The sequence below is a fragment of the Eurosta solidaginis genome, chromosome 5 (assembly GCF_040869045.1).
Source record: "Eurosta solidaginis isolate ZX-2024a chromosome 5, ASM4086904v1, whole genome shotgun sequence".
Taxonomy (NCBI): Eukaryota; Metazoa; Arthropoda; class Insecta; order Diptera; family Tephritidae; genus Eurosta; species Eurosta solidaginis.
The window spans coordinates 241,101,636-241,125,085 of NC_090323.1; the positions used below are offsets into that span (position 1 = coordinate 241,101,636).

General features: G+C 40.9%; 1 protein-coding gene across 4 annotated transcripts in view; it reads left to right on the plus strand.

The window, feature by feature from the left end:
• The window catches only part of Tet (Ten-Eleven Translocation (TET) family protein), an 841,485-nt gene that overhangs the window by 193,698 nt on the left and 624,337 nt on the right, over positions 1-23,450 (plus strand). For all 4 annotated transcript variants that reach the window (XM_067789120.1, XM_067789122.1, XM_067789121.1 and 1 more), the window contains one exon: positions 11,702-11,800. In XM_067789120.1, the coding sequence (XP_067645221.1) occupies positions 11,702-11,800 (99 nt within the window). The remainder of the gene's footprint in view (positions 1-11,701; positions 11,801-23,450) is intronic.

Sequence of the window (23,450 nt, forward strand, 5' to 3'; positions counted from 1 at the left end):
GCACAAGAAGCGTACTAGCACCAGCAACTAGATTTTTTTCCTCCAGGGAGATGGCCACAGCTAGCGGTAATGACGGTAAGGATGACCATGTCGGTCAATAAAAACAAGACATGCACATACTGTTTCCATGGTTAGATTAGGTTGAACTGGCTGGTCCTTGAAGATCTCACATGGACTGAATGAGTCCATAGTGTTAACAGAAGTTACTGGACAAGTTAACATCCGTTACTTCGTTACTCCCCCCAGCGGGTTAGGGGGTTAGAATATACCCGCGGTAGGTATACCTGTCGTAAGAGGCGACGTAAATACCAAATAGATTGAAAGGGTTGTGTAGCGCAACCCTTTCAAGGGTTTGCCAGCGAAATATATAGCTTCTCCAACCCAATTGTCAACCTCTCCTATCCGTTGGCGAATGATGTTTCATTAACAGCCGAGGTTCTGGCGACCCCGAACTCCTCATTGATCTTGGGCGTGGGAGGGCGGTATGGCCTAGAAGGTCGCATGTGGTAATACCAAATCTTTCTCGAAATGGTCGGGCTTGGTACCGGAACGTACCAGATCTGCATCCGTCAAAGGACCATCAACATCGATAACACTCCCCAAGGCCTTATCGCTACAACAACAACATCAATATTCGTTCTTTCGATTTACTTGGTAAAGCAGCATTTTACTTGAATTTAATTTGATAATATAAAAAAATTATTTATACTTGAAAACATACGAGTAAACCATCATTTTCTTTATGGTTTTCCTCCACGAAATTTGCTGCAGAATAAAGGTCTTGTATCTCAGAGCAGCTGTGCTCAAGTTTGGCGCTTCAGTGCAGTCATGTTTTCCTTTCTATTCAATTACTAAAGCCTCGAAAACAGTGACACAACCAAATTATACCATATCTAGCTGCAAGCGCAACTGTACCTACGCCTCATTATCAACAGAATATGCGCGCAACTACAACGCCATCCACATCTACAACAATACACTTCAATGCATTCATGTAGTGGGACTAAGCTCACAAATCCCTATATACAGAAAGACAAATTTGATTTTCTCCCTAATTTTTTTTATACATATGTACAACCGTGTTGGTGTATTTACTTGTCCATGCGCATTTAAAAGTTTCTCCCATGGCACTTATAAATTTAGAAAAATTTTACATTGAATTTTTAAGTTGAAAAACTAAGTTACACATACTGAAATACTTACACTTCAGCACGGTTACGTGCTCGTTCGTGAAATATTTACCTCTATTGCAGTTGATGTTTGGTGTTGCGCTTAAGTGCCATCTCAGAATTCATTGGGGGTAACTAAAAATAGAACAACTTAAAATAACATAAAAAATAAAAAATATTTGTAACAGTTCAAATCACAAATGTTGTTGCTATGTGATGTCTTTTGAGCCTTGCAACAATACAACAAAACTCTGTTTGCTATATGCTTGCCAACAACAAGAGCAAATCTGATGGAATTCATTGGAGGGCTACAACATTAAAATAATTGCTTCCGAAAATCAACAATATGCTGCGGCAAGAACAACAACTATACTATAGATCCTTATGTAGCTTCCTATTCTTAGGGAGCTGTTCCTTTTTTAACGATCAAACACACACACGTCACATAACTAAATAATTTTACTTTTCAAATTAAAGTCACACACGCATCTTGGATGAGCTTATTAACATGCACACACACTTACAAGATACACTGTGTAACAGTAAGCACTTTCAGGAAAACACCACAGCCTTTATAAAATTTAACTAATTCGGAGCTAATTGACTAGCTTTAAACTGGTCTTATCTTTCGAGATCGTTTAAGCACTATTTCGGTACCATTTCGGTATTACTTCGGGACTATTTCGGAATCATTATGTGGCTTTCGGGACTATTTATAAATAGTTTCGTGTTTTTTCGGGATCATTTCGGGGCGATCTCTGAGTTATTTTGTGATTGTTTTTGGATCGATTTTATTAAATATTTAGATTATCTCAATGTTGTTTCGGCGTGTTCATTGATTTGCGTTCAATTGCTAAGTGATTTTCCTGTCGGGACTATTTCGCAATACTTTCTTGCTTTTTTGATTATACTGTGGAATTGAGCCCCGCGGTTTTCGGTACTGTTTCAGAAATGCTGCGGGGATGAATTCCAGATTGCATTCGGGATCATTTTAATATTTGCTTTTTCATTTAGGAACTATTTCGAAAAAGTTTCGTGTGGTATTATTTTAGGAATATTTCGGGATGTTATGTGATTGTTTTCCGATCACTTGTACATTTTTCGGTATAGGTTGCTATTCATTGATTTGCCTTTAACTGCTAGGTTATTTCCATATCGGGACTATTTCGTAATAATTAATTGCTATCTCGAGAATGCTGTGTGGTTCAATTGTTTTCGGGATCCTATTGAGAGCATTTTTAGGATTATTTCATAATAAGTTAAAAATCGTTACTGGACTTTCGGCAAAATTTCGGATTATTTTCGGGGTTATTTAGGTAATATCTGGAATTAATTCGAGAGTAATTTCGAATCAATTGGGGACCATTTCGGGAAGATTTCGAAGCTGGATCATTCCGTCTCGATTTATGGTCATTTAGCTATTGCTTTCGGGGCTACTTAGTAGCATTATTTTCAAAACCATTTAAGAACTATTTCGAGATAATTTCAGGATTGTATAAGTAGCATCTAGGGACTATTTCGGTAACATTATTTTATTCTGTTTTATTTACTTCGTTCGGGCGGAACTTTGGGAAAGCTTAGTATATGTATGCTCCTGCTAATAAATGCTGAGGTGTACCAAATTTCCCTATAGGGAAAGTGGCGCGACCTAATTTTTAAACATTATTCACAAATAAAGGACAAAAGTTACGTGGTTGACTCTTTGGGTGATGAGGAGCGGCGGCAACCAGGTATGCTTGTAGGTATTGAAGAGGTTGTGTAGCACAACCCCTTCAAGGGGTTGACAGCGCAACTCAAAGCTTCTGCAATCTGTGAGGTAACCCAAGGTTCTTCACAAAAGGTTGTACCACCTAGAATGTTCCGCATGGTCATATCAAATCGTTCCAAAGAAACGTATCGGTTCAAGGCAAAGGAACATCAACATCGATAAAACTCCAAAACATGAAGATTTTGACGCTCACTCCCTTGTAGATTCCATCGAATTTCAAGGGTCATTACTACTAGTTAACTCATCGATGTCTCGGTGCTTGCGCGGATGTCTCCATTTCCGCTACATGGCCATTTGTACCACCAAGGCTTGTTTTTAGGCCATCATCACGATTATTTGGCTCAGCTGCTCGACATTGGTTGCATTATGTTTGGCCGCAGTGCAAGGAACATTAGAACCGCCAGAATAAAAGATTTGTGTATTACAATATCATTGAAGAGTTTGTACGCTCTTAAGAGGTACCCAAAACGACTTGGTCATAATAAGCTCAGAAGATCTTACTTAATACTTTACTGGTAGCGGGATTCATTTCTCCCTTCTAGCTATCTCAAACATTAAAATTTATTTCAATAAAGCAAAAACTTTTGTTTGGAGAGCATACGAAAATAATTCTGAATTCAGAAAAATAAAATTTTTGTTGCACAGTGTTTAGTGCAGTCAGTATGTTAGCTTAAAGACTGATGTTGATGGATGACGACTGTTGGCATGTATGGCACATTAAAAAAGTTTTAGAAATTCTCTAGTCACATTAACAGCAACGAATTATGTGTGTTTTGATTGGTAAAGCAATCGAGTCTATCGAGTATTTTTGAAACTTGTTTTGCGTATTGATTTATACATTTCGAAAGGTAATGGGACCATTTTTAAAGCAACGCCTTCTGTGATTGGCCATCTGACGACAATGGGAAACTCAAAGAGATCTGAAATCATTCCAGACTTGCTAGACTAAACGTGGTGGGGTCTACTTTTATATTTGCTTCTATAGACAGGTTTTATCAAAAATAATTTTTGGGCCGGAGCATCTTCATACATTACCATAACATATCGTGGACTACGCGTACTGAAATGCCTTAGGTTTTAAATTTACCGAATCGATATTTTGAGTTATTATTAATCTCGCAACGTTCAGTTTTCATGATTCAAATGCAGTGGGCTCAAATTCGCCATCAGCATACCGACCGTTATGTATGCTCGATACAGCCCGGAGACTTTTTGAAATGCTCATAAACTACGTATCGCAGACACAGTAGAAAAAGCAGGAGGACTACTACCCCGGCAGCTTGGCTTTAGGCATGAAAACGCACTTTAGGCGCATTTGAAGACGTTTTTAGGTAATACCAAATCCAAGCGAGTAATCCTTCTTGCAACCTCAGACTTAAGAATTGCTTTCAACAGCGCGAGATAGGCAAACATGCTGGCCGCCTTAGAGCAGTGATTCTAAATACCATGCTACCTACAGCGCATCATCAGAAGCTCCCCGTGTTACTGCGTCCTTATATAATTCTTGTTCCTGACTTATGGAACTCTAGCGTTAATGACTTTGTAGTCTTGAAATACCTGATTATTTATTCTTAGTTTGATAAGCAGACGACATTGCTGGAGTCGTTACAGCCCCAGATACAGAAGAAGCACACATACAGCTCAAACCATGAAATGCACAAAGGAGTGGTTAGACTCGCGTGGACTCCAGTTGGCATCAGCAAAAAAAAAAAAGAGTTGATAACAACTCACATACTAATAACATGCGACTGAGAAGCCATCTAAACAGGTTTCCTTTATAAGCAGACTAATGGCAAACATCAGAGGACCAAGATAAAGCAAAATGAAGCTGCTTATGGACATCACCCTATCGACATTATCGTACGGCTCCAAACTGTGGGCAAACACACTTCATAAGAAGAATCGTTGTAAGCTTCTAACAGCTGTAAAGCGAACAGCAGCTCTGAGAGTAACCAACGCTTATAGCATTGTATCGGAGTGAAGAAACATCTAGGTTGTAGTGAAAGAGGCAGGAAATGAACAACGAGGCAGATTGACAGCGAAACTAATAATAGATGCTGAAGCAGGGAGCACCAGAAGGTAGGTGAATTACTACATTACCTAAATGCTCTCCGCGCACGGGTACTTCAAAAAATATTTGCAGAGAATAAAAAACGTCGAGGATTCTGAACATAAATTCTTCAAATTTTCTCGATGGATCCAGAACTGACAATTGCTGGAGGAAAGAGTCGGCCGTAGATAGTGTTACATCAAAAATGCTGAGCTACCCAGAAGAGTGGCAACAAATCAATAGCTTCGTGGAAACCTCACTCACAGCAAAAAGTGGGACCTAGACGCAAGAAGGCTCTTTAAAAAATAGGGTGCATCAGGTATTTTCCATCACAACCCGCAAAAAAAAAATGCACCTATGATAAGATTTTTTCCAGTAAGAAACCTACATGATTTTCCTTTTTAACATAAATCCATTCTTCTTGCAATGCCAAAGACGTTCTTCAGCTGCCACAAATATTCAAAACAACAACAATAATAAAAAAGCAATAACAAATGTTGCATTAAGTGAATTATATTTTCATCCGGTGCGCATTTAGAATTGTATGTGCTGAGTCAATGTGGCATATGTGCGCACGCGTGCCATCTCATCGACAGCTCAGCACACCACCTCAGTCGTTAACGCACATAGGACCTGGCAACGGAGCGCTGCTCCTTTGCTCTTGACAATATGCATTATATGTCGCTTTTAATTGTTCCAAACAGGAGCGCTATGACAGCAACAACAAAGAAACATGTGCGATTACAACAATAAAAAAAATTCAACAGCTGCGCGCATGTGTGCCGCCCGCAATGAGTGCATTTTATCAACAATGGCAAGAGTAACAACAACAACAAGGCATAAATATTTAGTCTTGCATCCGTTGTATAGCATTTGCTTTATTTACAAGCACGAGCTTCTGTATCTGAATCTGTATGTCTGTCAGTCCTGTTGCATCCTCTTCATATTTTGCATTTGGCCCTGTTGCCTTTACCACCCAAAAAGATGACATTCAAAATTGTGCACCAAGAACGAAGACTCTTACGTGTTGCATTCTCACCATTCCATGTCTCCACCCAGCAACATTCGTCCAGCCTCATCATCTGTCTATGCCTATTTTTATTGTCGAATGCGATTGAATGTTGGCTGTTGGCTGCTGCTGGTGCTGCTGCACATTCTTGTGGCACTCCTGCGAAGCCAAATGAGAAATATGCATTTAACTGTCAGTTAATTATTTTTAAGGCAATCGCCACTTTGACTTTGTTGGCTAAGCGCACACGCGGTTGGTGGATGGGTGGGTTGGCGACTATTTTTACGCGATTCGCCTTGAAAACGGTGGCGGCGTAATATAACGGCATTTTGAGTTCATGTCCGACGTCCACGATGCACACATGTGGTGTAAATATGACTAAAATTATAAAGAAATTTTACTTGTATGAGTTTGTTTGTAAGTATGCACATTAGGGTGTCGCTTAGTTGGTACCTAAGTTGGAAGAGAGGGTAATGTGCTGGCATACAATCTGCTGTAGTCGGTTCAAGTTCAGAAACAGGTAACATGAATAATACTTTGGATAGTGTTGCAGACGGAGTCACCCGTCGTCAAAGGGAAAGCGAGTGTATTCCTGTGATGGAACATTCTGTCGCGTCGCCTTAGTAGACGCAGTTCGGAGTTTGTAGGAGAAAACACCGCAACACAAAACGGTTTTCGTTATTATTATATATTTTAAATTAAGTTTACATTGCCCTGCATGCAAATCCATAGACTCGCATTTCCAAACATTCATCTGTTCAGTTCCATACCTGCAATACATCGATTCTACTAGGTCAACGTTTTTAATATACATAAAAAAAAAATGTAAGGCGCGATAACCTCTGAAGAGATCTAAGACCGAGCTTCTCTTCCAATTTGCGTCGTGCTCCTCTTGATTTTCCCTACAAATTGGCCGGACGGGACCTACATGTTTTATGCAGACTCCGAACGGCATCTGCAAGGCAGATGAGTTTTCACTGAGAGCTTTTCATGGCAGAAATACACCCGGAGCGCTTGCCAAACACTGCCGAGGGGCGACGCCGCTTAGAAAAATTTTCTTCTAATTGAAAAGCCTTATTTCTAAAATTTTGATGTTGCTTTGCACGGGGTGCGAACCCAGGGCATACGGTGTGGTAGGCGGAGCACGGTGGCCGCCAGTGGTAAATTGTGATTTCTGGTAAAGGAGCTCTACCCCAGCTCCGACCTTTACCTCCACCTCGACATCTACCCCTACCCCTACGTCAACTTCTTCCTCGCCCTCGACGTCTACCTCTGCCTCTCCCTCTACCGCTAACTCTAACTTTAACTCTTATTGCACCTATACCCTTTTTTTGGAAGTTGTGGCAGCGAACTGCTCTCAAATGGCCTAAAGAAAGCAGTGCTAATCCTGTTAATGTGCCCACACTCCGAGGGACCATAGCTAAGCATTACAGTCATAGGCGGGAAAAGCGATTTATTTACTGCTGCTTCGCATGCGCGTTTATCGGCCATAAAAGCCGTTTCGCTCACAGTAGTCCAGAAATTTATGTCTGTACTTGTATATTAGGTGAACTAAATTCCTCATGGAAAGTTCCTCCACAGAAACCCCGTTCAGCGAGCCTTTCACATTACGAATTTAGCGTTATCCAGTTCGGTGGGACAGTGTTGACAGAAATTATCCTCCTTTATCCTGCGCTTATGTCATTACTCCTTGCAACCGCAGTGCCCATCCAATATCTGCGTGAGGAGGCATTTTAGTTCGCCGTACTTCCACTCATATCATCTTTACATGGTCGATCGACTCCAAGGTCATACAGATCGGCCACTTGGCTTGGTCTACTGAGGTTTTCCGACATAAAAGAAGGATCCCGTCATCATACACCGTGCGATAAGCACTTGCTATTCGTATAGCAGTAAGTCAGTAGGCTGCTTGTACAACTTTATGGTGGGTCAAATAAGATCCATAACAAACTCATAATCCTGTTTTTTGATAATTAGTAGCACCAAGAGAAGTCAAGTCTTCCTCCAGCTGCATCTCCCAACTCAGTTGAGATCTCTTCCATCCTCTGCTTCCAACTGAAATACTTTCACAGCCGGAGTGTCTAAGTCCATTCGCATAGCATGTCCTAGCCAGTGAAACCCTAAGGTTTTTATTACCTGCACTGTCGTCATATCTGCGTTAAGCTTATACAAACTCATGCTGCGTATAATATTATCGAGGTGGTAATGTTGGCCCGTGAGTGATGGGTAGCTTCGCCTGGGCAGGCAGTGCTAGGGATTATTCGCACGAGAGCTCGAATAACTATAGAAGCTTTCTGTTCCACTGCCCTGAAGTGACCATTAAAAACTTGTTTTTTTTTTCAATGTTCACTCCTAAATATTTCAAGTAGAGCTTAGAATTTATTTGATCATCTCCGATGGTTAGGACTTACTTATCCACATTCCGCTTTGGGCTCACCAAAACACAATGTTTGTTTCATTGCTAACCATCCTCATCTCCACATTCGTCAGCCATTGCTATATTCTTTCTACGGTGCCATTACAAAATGCTTGGAGCAGTTCCAAGTTCTTGACCACTGCTATGACGATAGTGTCATCTACATAGCCGACAATTTGTGTGGCTCCGGGAGGGTCGATTTGTAGCACACAGTCATACATCCCATTCCATAGCGTTGGCTCTAAAACATATCCCTGAAAGACTCCGCCGGTGGTGTTGTAGTTCATTCATTCCTCGTCCGTATCAAAGAGGAGTACTCTGTCGCTAAAATAGCTACCAATTATTCTGCGCAGGTAAGCAGGTGTGCCAAAGTTTCATAGCGCTGTCATTATCTGCATCCAGTTCGCAATGTTAAAAGCATTTATAATATAGAATGTAATCAGTGCGCTTCCTTTTATGGCTACGCGGGCTACATTGAGAAGTGTTTTTTTATTGTATCTACCGTGGGTCTTGATTTTTGAAACACAAAATGATTATATGACAACAGGAGGCTTGGCATATCCAATATGCAAAGTGGCCTGTGTGAGAATGGCTGGTCGGGTACCCACTCTATGAGCAGAGGAAGACGCCTTATTGGATACAGACGGTGAACAGATCCGTAAATACTGATGTTTAAAGGCTAATATTTGGCACTCAGTCAGCAACTCTAGGTATTGCATCCAGTACCTTCTGCTCTGTTATTCGTGGGATTTCCATACATCCATCCAGATCCTCTCTTTCAATGGTCCAGTAATCTTGTTTCGGCTTTTCTTCTCATTAGTATTGGGCATGTAGGCTGCTCTGATGTCTGCACTTCAATTTTAGGCATCACTGTTATGTAAGCGAATCCCCAAGTATCAAGATCGGCACTATCCACTATCCATTCCTGGAAACACGCATAAAATATTTAGTTGTTTTTAGGGCTATGTAAGTAGTGTATAGCTTTTTCTCTACCGATACCTTGTACTTCTACATCTTACTCTACTGAAAATCAGGGCAGAAATTCTATTCTACATCTACTTCTTCCACTACCTCTATCCCTGCACCTAAAACAGCTTTTACCTCGAGGGACGTGACCAATATACTTACGATTCTATCTACATCTTCACCGCCTACTCAACTGCTCTGAAGGTATTTAGATATGTTTTTTTATCACGCCTTGACTTCAAATTCATATCAAATTCTGGAGACACCGATACAGACGTACATTTAGATATCCGCCGTCTCATTTTCCTTATGATGGGAGGTGTAATAAAGCCATGACTTGCACTTCTGATGCAAAGCTTCATAACTAGCGAAAGCAAAATAGACATACAGCAAATACACAGCCGTACCATCCTTCTAATGGCAATACGGGCAATAAAGACACATAAATAAATAAATAAATAAATAAATAAATTAAAGGACAGTGAAGAGAAAATTTACCATTCTGACGTAAAGCCTGATCTGGTCAATGGTCATAGCGAAGCTCATCCATCTTATTCTTCTATGGTCAAGAAAGATACACAGATACATATTGCCAGTTGAGTATATGGTCCGACTTGGACTAAGTTAGCGGAATTTAAGCCGCCTCTTAAGAGAGATATGCCTTACCACGTACCCTTAACATGCAGGGGAACAAAAAGGCGATAAGGCTTAAGCTGGATATTTTCGAAAATAGGCATACTATTATCAGACAAATTTTCAAGGCTTTTGTCTAAACATTAGGATTTTAAGTACCAAATACAAGGCAATCAAATTCAGTCGCTTGCTTGCTTGAATTTGCAAAAACCTTACTTACTTACTTAATTGGCGCTTAACCGTCTAAACGGTTATGGCCGTCTAACAAGACGCGCCAGTCGCTCCTTCGTTCTGCCAACCGGCGCCAATTGGTCACACCAAGGGAGTTTAAATCGTTTTCCACCTGGTCCTTCCAACGGAGTGGGGGCCGCCCTCTACCTCTGCTTCCATAGGCAGGTTCCGATAGAAAAACTTTCTTGACCGGAGCGTCATCTTTCCTTCGCATAACATGGCTTAGCCAGCGCAGCCGCTGCGTTTTAATTCGCTGGACTATGTTGATGTCTGCCTATAGCTCGTACAGCTCATCATTAAATCTTCTTCGGTACTCGCCATCGCCAACGCGTAGAGGTCCATAAATCTTTCGAAGAACTTTTCTCTCGAACACTCCCAAAGCCGCTTCATCTGCTGTTGTCATGGTCCATGCTTCTGCCCCATATAGCAGGACGGGTACGATAAGTGACTTGTAGAGTATGATTTTCGTTCGCCGAGAGAGGACTTTACTTTTCAATTGCCTACCTAGTCCAAAGTAGCATTTATTGGCAAGATTGATTCTTCGTTGGATTTCAGTGCTGATGTTGTTGCTAGTGTTGATGCTGGTTCCCAAATAAACGAAGTCTTTTACTATTTCCAAATTTAAAAAATATTTAAAAAATTTTGATTTGCTATGTAATAATAGCCAAATTGACCTTTCATATCAAAAAATAAGATTATCCGTAGGAATGATGGCCGGCCTGGACAGCAAACTTTCGGTAAAACAGCTTAACTTAACTTTACTGAAATTTAGAAATGCAAAATGCATAGCAGAATATTCTTTTCATAATATTTTAATGTTTATTGAGTAAGGAAAACAGAATATTGGTTCGACATTCTCACTCAGATTTTTCCTTGTTCAACTTTGGCTGTTTTGCTTAATGCTCCTACTATTCTGTTCTCGCATTTAAATAAAGTAGTGTCCGTTGTCTGTTCGTCTTGTGAACAGATGAGAATTAATTGTGCTTAGCTTTGAAACCAACGCAAACAAATATAACATATTTAACGAAATTATGGCGTTTTTATAAAATACAGAGGCGTGTTTCATGGATAGCTAAATAGTTACTTGCTATAACAGCCAAGTTTTCGACCTTTCTATCCATAAAATTTGTCGTTAAGTTTCACAACTGTGGTAGCTAAGTTGAGGTAGGTAGCAAGTTATGCTGTGGTGGGTTGTTTGGTTGAAGGCGCGAGAAGAGAACACTTTCCGACAGTGGTGAATACCATGTGTTGCTATAATTTAGAAGTGACCACGAGTTGAATGAACAGTGTTCACGCAAAGAGGATACAAACCAAAGATTTAAAAAAAATATCTCATTGATACAAAATTAAAAAACAGAAAAATTTTTTAAACGTCTATAAACATATATATTTATGTTTAAGTTGTAATCTCCAAATTTTGTTTATTCAGTTAATCAATATTTTTTCCAACTTTTTCCAGATCATCTATGGTGCCGATGGACAACCGATTCGTACGGAGAAACGTGGACGTGGCAAAGCGCGCTCTGCAGCAGGCAATAATGGAACACCAACAACAGGGGTAAGTAAGGGATTTTTGTAAAGATATTGGTAATTATTTTCTCAATTTGCTATGGATTCACGGTCAAAAAATAGGGTGATACTATCATCTTTGCACCTGTTCCAGGACCTTAAACGGCTGCAAAAGTGCACAACTTTTTTCAGACAAAAACTGTTGGGTTACAATTTGTGGCCAGATGGCCTGAATATTAAGAAGAAGATTTACCTTTTGCTCTCTAAACGACGATAAAAAATATCTCTCAATTCAGACCAGCTGGTGATGTGGTGCACAGAGCTAAGAACGCTTTGTTTGTCTCATATTATTTGTTGGAGGTTGGTTCTTGGTTGATCTGGCCGATCAATAAAGATCTCGCATAGTCTGAATATGTCTATAGTTTTTTTCATTTGTCTCAGTTTCAAGCAGGTTTGCAAATATCTTACCTCTTTCGCGATCGTCTGAGATAAACCAAGATATCTATCTGGTTATGTTGGGTTGAAAGGACTGCATAGAATTATGAATTTTACATCTCGTGACTTTGGCCACAGATGGGCCCATTGTGATACCTCAAACAAAATCCATCCCTTGCCTTATCAGCTACCGTGGATCAAACCACTTGGTGGACAATGTCGTAGGATACAATGACCGACCAAGCACCATTTGAATCTATGGGAAAGTGCGCAGGGATCACCCTTACCAAGGAAGTATTTAAATTCTTAGCAAGTTTCCCTTTTCTAATTTTTTTTTTATGCTTTTTACATTATTCTAGGCCTTACTAGCCTGGCACAAGGAAAGAGCCGACCGTAGCACTTTTGTTTTCTTTATAGTTTATGTCCAGATAGTCATATAAGACTGACATTGAAGTGCTGGGTCATTTCTTTGAGGGATCTACGGCATTTAGTGATCTCTTTTCTGCTGTCGAAATATGAGTCCAGGGCCTTTAGTGCAGCCTGTATATCTGAGAAGCTTGGAATCATTTGGTCGTTGCACGCGAATATCTTGATCCAACAGCGCATATGGAAACAAAACGGATCAGTTAATTCATATGTCTTCTCACGCTTCGTCGTTGTAGAATTACCGCATAATTTCGGTACAGAACTTTTTTGATATGATCAAGTCGAACTTTCTAGGCCTGATTTTTAGTTGCCTCTTGCGACAGACATGCCAACTACGGGACTATTCTAAGCCCCCTTAGCCGTTGGCTATCCCTGCTTTGCGGATTCTGGTATCAGTAGAGATCATCAAGGGAGATCACGTCTTCTTCAATGTGTCTCCTCCACCAGGGAGTCTCCCCTACTTTTGCTGCTTTAAATGGGTGTCGATAATAGTACTTTCTGAGCCATATCTTGGCTCAACTGGCGAAGCCTTCAGACTTTCACTCGTTGATGCTTCCGGAGAACTTTTTCTCGAAAGCATATTTCATCGATGTCTATGATTTCGAGCATCAGGAGAGCTATAACTACAGACTTATTATAAGTTAAGGGAATGCCTTTCAAATAACGGCATCCAATGATATTGAGATTAGGATTTTCTGGGAACCGGATTATAGCAGTAACTATCACGCTGATCTCTTAAGCCGCTTGTGTATAGCCGTAGGGAGTTCGAAGTTCCGCTGATAATATCCTATACAGATGGGTCTCAAGTCAGCATTGAAAGTGATTTGCATACACGACCGATTGCAGGGTAGCGTGATCTTTTTAGCCGATAATGGATAGCAGAGGGCCGGCTGAAATTATTGGGTTCACAGCGTTCAGCTATCACTAGTTATTGGGACCTTTACGGGTACTGGAAATCCATGTAATAGGTCCTATTATATTGGAGAACCTTCCTGCTGCAGCTGCATGAAATATGAGCTTGGATAATCGAGTAACTACATGCTTGACTTTGTCCGGTTATATTCGAAATTTGCTACGCATCGATTCCCAAAATACCTATAGCTGACTTGTGATGTTATGTGGTATCAAAACGGATCTTCATGCTCTCTAAACAACCTGTAACAACCTAGATTCCCAGAATGGCGTATCTTCCTCATTGTATACAAATTTGAGGTCGATGTGAGAGACTCACTGTTATAAGGCTGAACAACAACAACAGCGCCCGCCTTGGTGTGGTGTTGGTAGTATGCTCCATCTACCACAACGAAGATCCTAGGGCTAAGTCCTTCCTCTCTCATGTAGATGCCCTTCGGAGTCGGCGTAAGATATGTAGGTCCCGTCCCGCCAATTTCTAGGACATATTAAAAGGAGCGCGACGCACATTGGTAGAGAAGCTCGGCCCAAAATCTCTTCCGATACCAGCGCGATCGAACCCAGTCAAATTGATAACGTCTTCTCTATAAAAAAAAAAATAAATGTAAGGCGCGATAACCCCCGAAGAGATCTAAGGCCGAGCTTCTCTTCCAATTTGCAACGTGCTCCTCTTGATTTTCCCAACAAATCGGCCGGACGGGACATACATGTTTTATGCCGACTCCGAACGGCATCTGCAAGGCTGATGGGTTTTCACTGAGAGGTTTTATGGCAGAAATACGCCCGTAGCGCTTGCCAAACACTGCCGAGGGGCGACCCCGCTTAGAAGAATTTTCTTCTAATTGAAAAACCTTATTTCTAAAATTTTGATGTTGCTTTGCCCGGGGTGTGAACTCAGGGCATACGGTGTGGTAGGCGGAGCACGCTACCATCGCACAGCGTCTTCCCTATCGTCTGTAATTATTTTTTACCGAAGCGCACTAGCTCCCATGGTAGGTTAGGATGAACTGGCCGGTCCATGCGGACCTCACATAGACTGAATGAGTCCGTAGTGTTACCAGAAGTTTGTTTTAACGGCCAAACTGAAAAATCCTATCAAAAACCAGGACCTATGTTGTAAAATAACCCCGTCCTCTTGTAAAATACTAGAAGCTTTATAGGACTTAAACTACTTGCTGCTTCTAGATCTGACAGCTGTATCACTGCTAATAGCTGGAGTCTTAGCTTGGCAAGCGCAGGACACGAGCACAGAACTTGCTCGATCGTTTCCTCCTCCAACCAGCACTTCCTACATCCACCTCGTCCGCCATTTGACCACTCATGTGCCAACCATCCACCTCTATTGTGGCCTGAAGATCTCCCTTGAAGAGCAGATAGGGAATCAGGTAGTATGTTCGTCTTGTGATTGATGACGTTATATTACTATGGGCGTATGGTCGGCGCTCAAGCTGCCCCGGGGCACCGAGCCTGGTTGCAGTTGTTAACGCTATGTTCTTTGCTACCAGGTCTACAGGTGGAATGTGCAGAATTGCATACAGTGCAGCCTTCGGGGTTGTTTTCAGGGCTCCCGTAAAGCTAAGCATTGATAGTCTGCATACCCCCTCTAATTTTTTGGGGTAGGTTGTTTTTTGTGTGGCTTTCCACCAAACAAGAACTCCATAGTATAGAATGGGGTTTACAATCGCTGCTAAAATCCAATGAGAAATGAAGGGCGATAAGCCCCACGTACACCCCAGCATTCTTTTACATGTATAACGTGGCACTGAGGCCTTCTTCATACTCTCCTCCACGTTGAGCTTCCATCACAGCTTACTATCTAGCATAATTCCGAGATATTTTTTGCAAGGTTTCTCCTGTATGGTCACCCCTCCTAACTTAGGCCTGGCCCAATTTGGGACCTTGTACCTCTTTGTAAACAATACTATATCCATCTTCTTCGCGTTGGCTTTCAACACGACATTAGATGCCCAGGTATGAATATCTCAAAGCACCCGATCCATCAAAGAGGTAATCGTAGATAGGCACTTTCCACTTATGACAATTGCAACGTCATCTGCGTAAGCTGTACATTAGCTCCCAACTATCAACAGAACTATGAATGGCCCCCTATCGCAGACCTTTTGAACGTTGTCTTACTGATTAAAGGGCCCATTACTCATATTTAGCATAGACTTGACTTGATTTGAGAACTGTCACTTACAGTTCTGTTGAATTAACATTGCATGTTACTGATTACTCAAAACTTGGCAACACTTAACTTGACTTAGAAGTATGTTGAATTTTGATTTTCTATGTAAGTTCTAAGTGACGTTTACATTTTGAGATGCCATTTTTTTGCTTCCATTTCATTTTGACATTTTGTCATACAAATTGGCATTTATTTAAAAATTTATTTCAAAGCTGATTATGATGCCAGATTGTATGCGCTAAGTGGAGTATAATCATCGCTAAGTTGCCACGTTTACACCAAGTCAAGTCAAGTCTATGCTAACTACCAGTAATCGGCCCTTAAGTCTTGAGTGTTTCTGAAATAGTTGCAGTCTTTGAATAATTAATTCAAATAACTACCTATATAGCTCAGACTTCAGCGTTGTTGGTACAAGTGTGGCCATTGTAAACTTTACCAAGTAGCGCAACTAACAGCTGATCGCTCAAAATTTGCACACACACACAAACATCACTAATGGCCACATTACGGAAATCTTAGCGAAATTGAAGTTAAATTTTTAAACAGACATAAAATGTTATAATTTTGGAATATATAGCATCTAGGACACCTTAATTGCAGTAATTGAAAGAAAATGTTTGCTTATACTCAAGTATTTAAAATTTTTTTTCTAAATTTATCTTTAATATTGATGCAATTATTGATCAAGTTCAACTCTGGTCTTCCTACTGTTCTTCATTCCACTCCATTCGAGTGCCTATTTTCACGGCCTGCGAGTGCCTTCCACTCTATTCGCAACATAACCTCGAATTAAGCTGCCAAACTATATAGTAAACAATGAGTGTGGCTACCAATTGTCCCGCTCTACATGCGATTTGTAGTGCGAAACTGTCGCTTTACGTGACTGTCAAACATGTTTTCTGCAGGGCACGGTCGACCCGCACTTCTACTCGACTTGGGTTGACATGTGTGCAGTAATACCACTAACGGTGAGGATAGACATTGTGGATTGACAATGAATTCTCAAAATCTTGGTAAAAAATGTAGACATTCACCCAACCTCAAAGCTCATAGCACCAATAAAATGTCGAAAAGCAAACATTTAAATCAAGCTGCGGTTGCCAAGTCGCAGTTTATACATGAATACTCATTGCTCTGCAACTCTTTGTCCGCTATTAAGGATGGTATACGAAAGAGTGATGAGAAAAGAAGACGGATACCGACCGTCTACGCATATAAGATACGCGCATATAAATAGTCTTTCTGACGATGACAATGGCAATGACGATTGTCAAGGCGATGCGCAACAATCATTTGCTATGACGACAATAAACTTTTCTACCACACCTTTGTCTATTTTGAGTTGACGACAAGAAAAGTTTTTTCAACCAATTGATACGTTTTGTCTGGTATGTAGTAAAATTGTCTGGCGTATGTCTGCTGCTACTACAATTCATCAGCATAAAAATTGACGCCAACATGGAATGGCAATTTGTTTGTTGCTCTTGTATTCGATCAAATTTGTATTTTGTAAGTAATGTTGCCGACAATTGATGAGTTGACAAATCCATTGCAAGCCCATCCCATGACAAGGCACATATATAGCTACTGCGCGACTTTGGCATATGTATTTAGGTACATACATATGTAGATATGTATGAGCGCTTAATTTTGAGCTCTCCTTCACCTTCTGATTTTCGTCTTTGCGTACTTCTCAGTGTTTGATGTAAGGCGTTTTTGCGTTGGAATGAGTGCAGAGACGAAACTAGAAAATATTTTAGTGGGATCACAATTAGATGTATAGAAACTCTTTACACTTCTAGCGTGAGCAAAACATGTTGTTGTTGTATTAGCGATAAAGACATTCCCCGAAGGCTTTGGGGAGTGTTATCGATATTGATGGTCCTTTACCGGATAAAGATCCGGTACGTTCCGTCAACAAAGCACTGTTAAGGTACTTGCCCGACCATCTCGGCAAAGATTTATATGACCACATTAAACCTTCTAGGCCATCCCGCCCTCCCCACCCCCTACTTTCATGAGGAACTTGGGGTCGCCAGAGCCTCGGCTGTTATTGAAACCGGATTCGCCACGGGTAGATGAGGTTGTCAACTGGATTGGATAAGCTATATATTGCGCTGGCAATACCTTGAAGGGGTTGCGCTACACAACCCCCTTGAATCAATAGGGTATTTTATTCGCCTCTTACGACAGGCATACCTACCGCGGGTATATTCTAAATCCCCTAACCCGGTGGGGTGCATGAGCAAAACATGTTCGTGGCTACTAACGGCACAAAGGCAGATATGAGATTAGTTATACCGCATCAAAAAGAGTGACTTTTATATCGGACACCTAGAACAATAGGGAGCTAACTCAAAAATCTGAAATTTCGAGGCCATGAGTATCTCTGGACTTCCCAATTGAAAACCCACCGAATTGTATACATGATTTATAAATACCTCATCTTATCAACTAGGAAAGGCTGTGTAAAAATTTTAAATTGCATTGGTGCATATGGGAGAGTTTCAGTTTTTCAACATTGCAATGTTTTGAGTTGATCACAGTTTGATCTATGTAGGTGTGCGGTATGACGTTTTCCCACTACGAGCTGTGCTTACAAAAGTATGCAAAGCTTTGCCCATTATAGAAAACGTTTTAACAACTAATTTTTAGGTTTAAGGCAACAGTATTCAGACTCCTGATTTCGAAGGTGACTCTGCTTGGCTGTTTGAGCTTCCTTGTTAACTGTGAGTTGAGCTTCATAAAGGGTACACTTTTAATGTTAAAGTTGTGATCTAGTGATATCGTCTCGAGATACAGTTATGCCAGCATTACAGCCTTCATATAAACAAGGTGCATCATTCATCATTTGGGTAGCAACTTAATACGCTGATCTACTGAGCATCTATGTCAACGTTAAGGCTCGAATATGAATGCAGCCTTATACGCTTGCGAATAAAATAACAGACTTTGCCTTTATACAAGAAATTGCCTTCACTTTTCAAAGCAAAACAATGCTATAGGTTTTTGCGAAGTTATGGAGATGTGTATGGGCTCAGAAGAATCACTCTTGCTAGTTTGGACTAGGTAGGCAATTGAAAAGGAAAGTCCTCTCCCGGCAAACAAAAATCATGCTCTACAAGCCATTTATCGTCGCATCCTACCATATGGTGCAGAAGCATGGACCACGACAACAACAGAGGGGATGGCTTTGGGAGTCTTCGAGAGAAAAGTTCTTCGAAAGATTTACGGACCTCTACGCGTTGGTGACGGCGAGCACCGAAGAAGGTTTATAATTTACGCTATACGAGTATCACGCAGACATCAACATAGTCCAACGAATTGAAACACAGCAGCTACGCTGGCTAAGCCATGCTATGCGAATGAAAGATGATGCTCGGGCTAAGAAAGTATTTTTATTGGAACCCGCCTATGGAAGCAGAGAAAGAGGGCGGCCCGCACTCAGCTGGTAGGACCAGGTGAAGAACGATTAAAGTTCCTTTGGTGTGGCCACTTGGCGTCAGTAAACCCAACGAAAAAGCGACAGCCGCTCCTTGTTGGACGGCCATAACCGTTTAAACTGTTAAGCGCCAACTTAGTAGGTAGGGGCTCATAGACTATTCTATCTTGATGTGTGGTTCCCTAATATGGAGATTCTTCTACATTTAGGTTATCTGGCCCCGTATAAATTAAGGGCGAAGAATGTTCCTAAGGGACTTGAGGTAACTCACCGAAGTACCCTAACTAATTTGCAGTCAAAGAATAAACCTCCGCAATCATTTTAGATAACGCTATAACTAAAACAACGCCATTAAGGATGTTGTTGTTGTTGTAGCGATAAGGTTGCTCCCCGAAGGTTTTGGGGAGTGTTATCAATGTGATGGTCCTTTGCCGGATACAGATCCGGTACGCTCCGGTAACACAGCACCATTAAGGTGCTAGCTCGACAATCTCGGGAACGATTTATATGGCCACATTAAACCTTCACGCCATCCCTCCCTCCCCACCCCCAAGTTCCATGAGGAGCTTAATGAATTATTGAATTTCGGCACCGGTTAGCTCGAAGGTACCGATAATTTATGTAAGGTGTGATCAGTCATATTCGAAACAACATCGTCGCCATTGATAGAAAGTAGCTGAAGTTATCGTTATTTTATATGGTCTCAGAACAGACATTAATGTAGCGCACTAGGCGCCATTATATTCTAGTAACTTCTCTATTCCTAGTAGCTCTGCTTGAAAGATACTCCTCCACGAGTAGTAGGCGGTGTACGCCTTATCTACTTGCCTTTCAGTATTGAATTTCCAGTTTGGCTTGTTGCCTATTTCGACTCACAGGTACATGGTCATAATTTATAGCGGAAGCTGTATTGGCTAGCATTAAGGCCACCCGATTCCGCCCAGGTATGTAACCTGCTAAGCTCACCCTGTAGGTAGTGAGGTATCCACAAGCATAAAATCGATTCGTTTGATTTCCTACCGTTTCGCTACTCGGGATATCATTTTGGCGCATGCACATATATCTAACTGGCAGCTGAGGGAATTCTTACTTAATGGCTATTAACAAAGATAATCACTGAAGACATGGCCTTGGAGCCCCTCCCTGCTCTGTCACTGCATGAATGTAACAGGGTTTGAATATATATGCAGACATACCCTCCGTTACAGCACACCTCTGCTTACCATCTTATTTACATATATGAGGTATTCCATCCCATTTCGACCAATTTTGAACCCGACCCCTTTAGAATTTGCTGAAAGTTTTTCTTCTTTTTCTAGCTTACGAAAGACGTTTTTCAGAAGTTTTTCGAATTTTTTCATCCAACTCAAAAAAAGTTATGAATTTAAAAAAACACCGTTTTTGTTTTTAGAAAGCTATAGCTTTTTCAAAAATTTACCGTTTGGGATCTTTTTTTTTTTAATTTGTTTTTATATGTACTTTTTGGAAAAAATTCAAAAAAATTTTTAAAGTTTTTTTTTGTAATTTTTCAGTTTTTCGAGATTTTTCGAATTTCGCCCTTTTTTTCTCATAAAAAACTTCAATCAATTCTGCAATCATCTCCACTAATCCACTCGGCCACTAGTGGGCCGAGAATGTTTTTTTTTTTTATTTAATTGAATTAATTTTGAAAATACAAACGGTGTTTTTTTTAAATTCATAACTTTTTTTGAGTTGGATGAAAAAATTTGAAAAACTTCTGAAAAACGTGTTTCGTAAGCTAGAAAAAGAAGAAAAACTTTCAGCCAATTCTAAAGGGGTCGGGTTCAAAATTGGTCGAAATGGGATGGAATACCCCATATACATTTGTGTATCAAACTCTAACTTATTGTAACGAATTTTCTTGCAATTCCTCTTATTTGTAACCCTCTGCTAAGTTCGTATCGCTAAACTGTTGAATAAATAACTCCAATATGTAATAATACAAAATGGCCTTTATTCAAGTACTTCACAGTAACACTTGTACTTTGCAACGAATAGCTTACTTAATAACCAAACTGATTGACTGCCCAAATGAAACTCTACTATTCAAAATAATACTGCTATAACTCGCTAGATAGCGCTTAATCCAAATCTCAAATCAAACTGAATTACTTCTTACTCGCCTGCCCCGCTTTTATAGTTTACGCTGCATACTTCTAGGCTCTTCGATTTCCAGAAGTTGCTAGTTAGTTTCGGCTACAAAATCGCCAGCACAAATTATTGCTCTCTCTTGTGACAACTCAGATATATGCATGTGTTTGTGCATTGCCGCTCCGCTGCTCGTATACGTACATATGTGTAGACGCAATTATTTATTCGTTTATGTAGATACATAATGATTGAATTATTGATGTGAATACTGCTTATCGTGGCCTTGGCATCGCCTTAGTGATGGTATAACTTAGTTATGTTAATATCCGTGACACTGCCCTCCACCTAAGTCAAATCTCCCGATCTAAACGTTGCCAGCCTTTCCAAATGGACCACTTTCATTTTGGTTCGTGGTTTACCGATGGTTTGTATGCGGTACACTACATCGTTTATCCGTTTTACAACTTTGTATGGGCCTTCCCAATTACATTGCAATTTCGGGGACAAACCTTTTTTTCGTTGCGGGTTGTATAACAGCACCAAATCTCCTTCCTGAAAACCTTCTGAATTAATTGCTTTATCATATCTGGCTTTCCTCTTGTCACTCATAATCTTTGTTCGTTGCCTTATCAGATCATGTATTTCTCTTAGCTCTTCTTCCAAATCACTAGTGGATTTCCTGACATTTCTCTCCGCATTGGCATCTATCCCAAACTTCAAATCAGCTGGCAGTCGAAGGTCATTGCCAAAAATTACTTTTGCAGGGGTTTGGCCCGTTGTCTCATGCACTGCTGATCGGTAAGCCATCAAGAATAATGGTATGCGGGTATCCCATTCTTTATGGTACTTGTCCACTACTTTCCTTAAGTGCTCCTCCAATGTTCTATTGAATCGTTCTACCATACCATCGGATTGAGGATGCAATGCAGTTGTCCGTGTTTTTCGAATGCCCAATGACTTACACATTTCCTGGAGCACAGCTGATTCGAAATTCCTGCCTTGGTCAGAATGTAACTCCATTGGTACACCATACCTTGCAACCCAATTGTTTATAAACACTTCTGCTACCGTTTCCGCTTCTTGATTTGGGATTGGGTATACCTCTGGCCATTTGCTGAAATAATCCATAACTACCAGTACATATTTGTTTCCGCCGTTGCTAGTAGGAAATGGACCGGCAACATCCATAGCGATCCTTTCAAATGGCGCACCTGAGTTATATTGCTTCATCTGGCCATGACTTCGTGTTCTGGGCCCTTTCGCTCTGCTGCAAACCTCGCAGTTCGCAATCCACTCATTGACCGACTGACGGCAACCAACCCAATAGAATCTCTGTTTAATCTTCTCGAGCGTCTTCGTGATTCCAAGATGACCTCCGCTTGGACCATTATGCAGCTCGCTGAGCACATCAGGAATCCTCTTTCTGGGAACAACTATCAGTTTATTCTTGTATTTACCATCCTCACTCTCCCATACTCGATGAAGGCAACCGGATATCAATTCTAAACTGTTCCACTGTGCCCAATATGACTTCGCAATGGGATTCTCTGCTAACATCTCTTCTCTGTTTGGCCTTTCATTTCGTTCGAGCCCTTGCATAATACGTGACAGATCTGCATCTTCTAGCTGGCACTTTCTTAGCTGTTCCTTGTCCCATTCATCTGTACATGTTATAGTCATTAGCCGGACATCTATAATGTCTTCTTTAGCCTCGGCTTTTGAACAGTGCTTACATTCCAAACTACATGGTCTTCGTGACATTGCATCAGCATTTCCATGGGTACTACCTTTTCGATGCTCAATGGAAAAGTCGTAGCTTTGTAGTCGCTCGATCCACCGTGCCAATTGTCCTTCCGTATTACGGAACTGCAGAAGCCATTTCAACGCTGCGTGATCTGTCCTGGCACGGAATTGTTGGCCGTAGAGGTATTTGTGAAAATGTTTAATGCACTCTACCAATGCCAACAGCTCTCTCCGTGTAACGCAATAGTTCCTCTCTGGTTTTCCAATTGAACGGCTGTAATATGCAACTACCTTCTCTTGTCCATCGACTAGTTGTGATAAAACGCCTCCTATGATATATCCGCTCGCATCTGTATCTAGAATAAACGTTGCTCCTGGAATCGGGTATGCCAACATTGGGGCAGTGCATAACCGCTCTTTCAATGTTTGGAAAGCTACTTC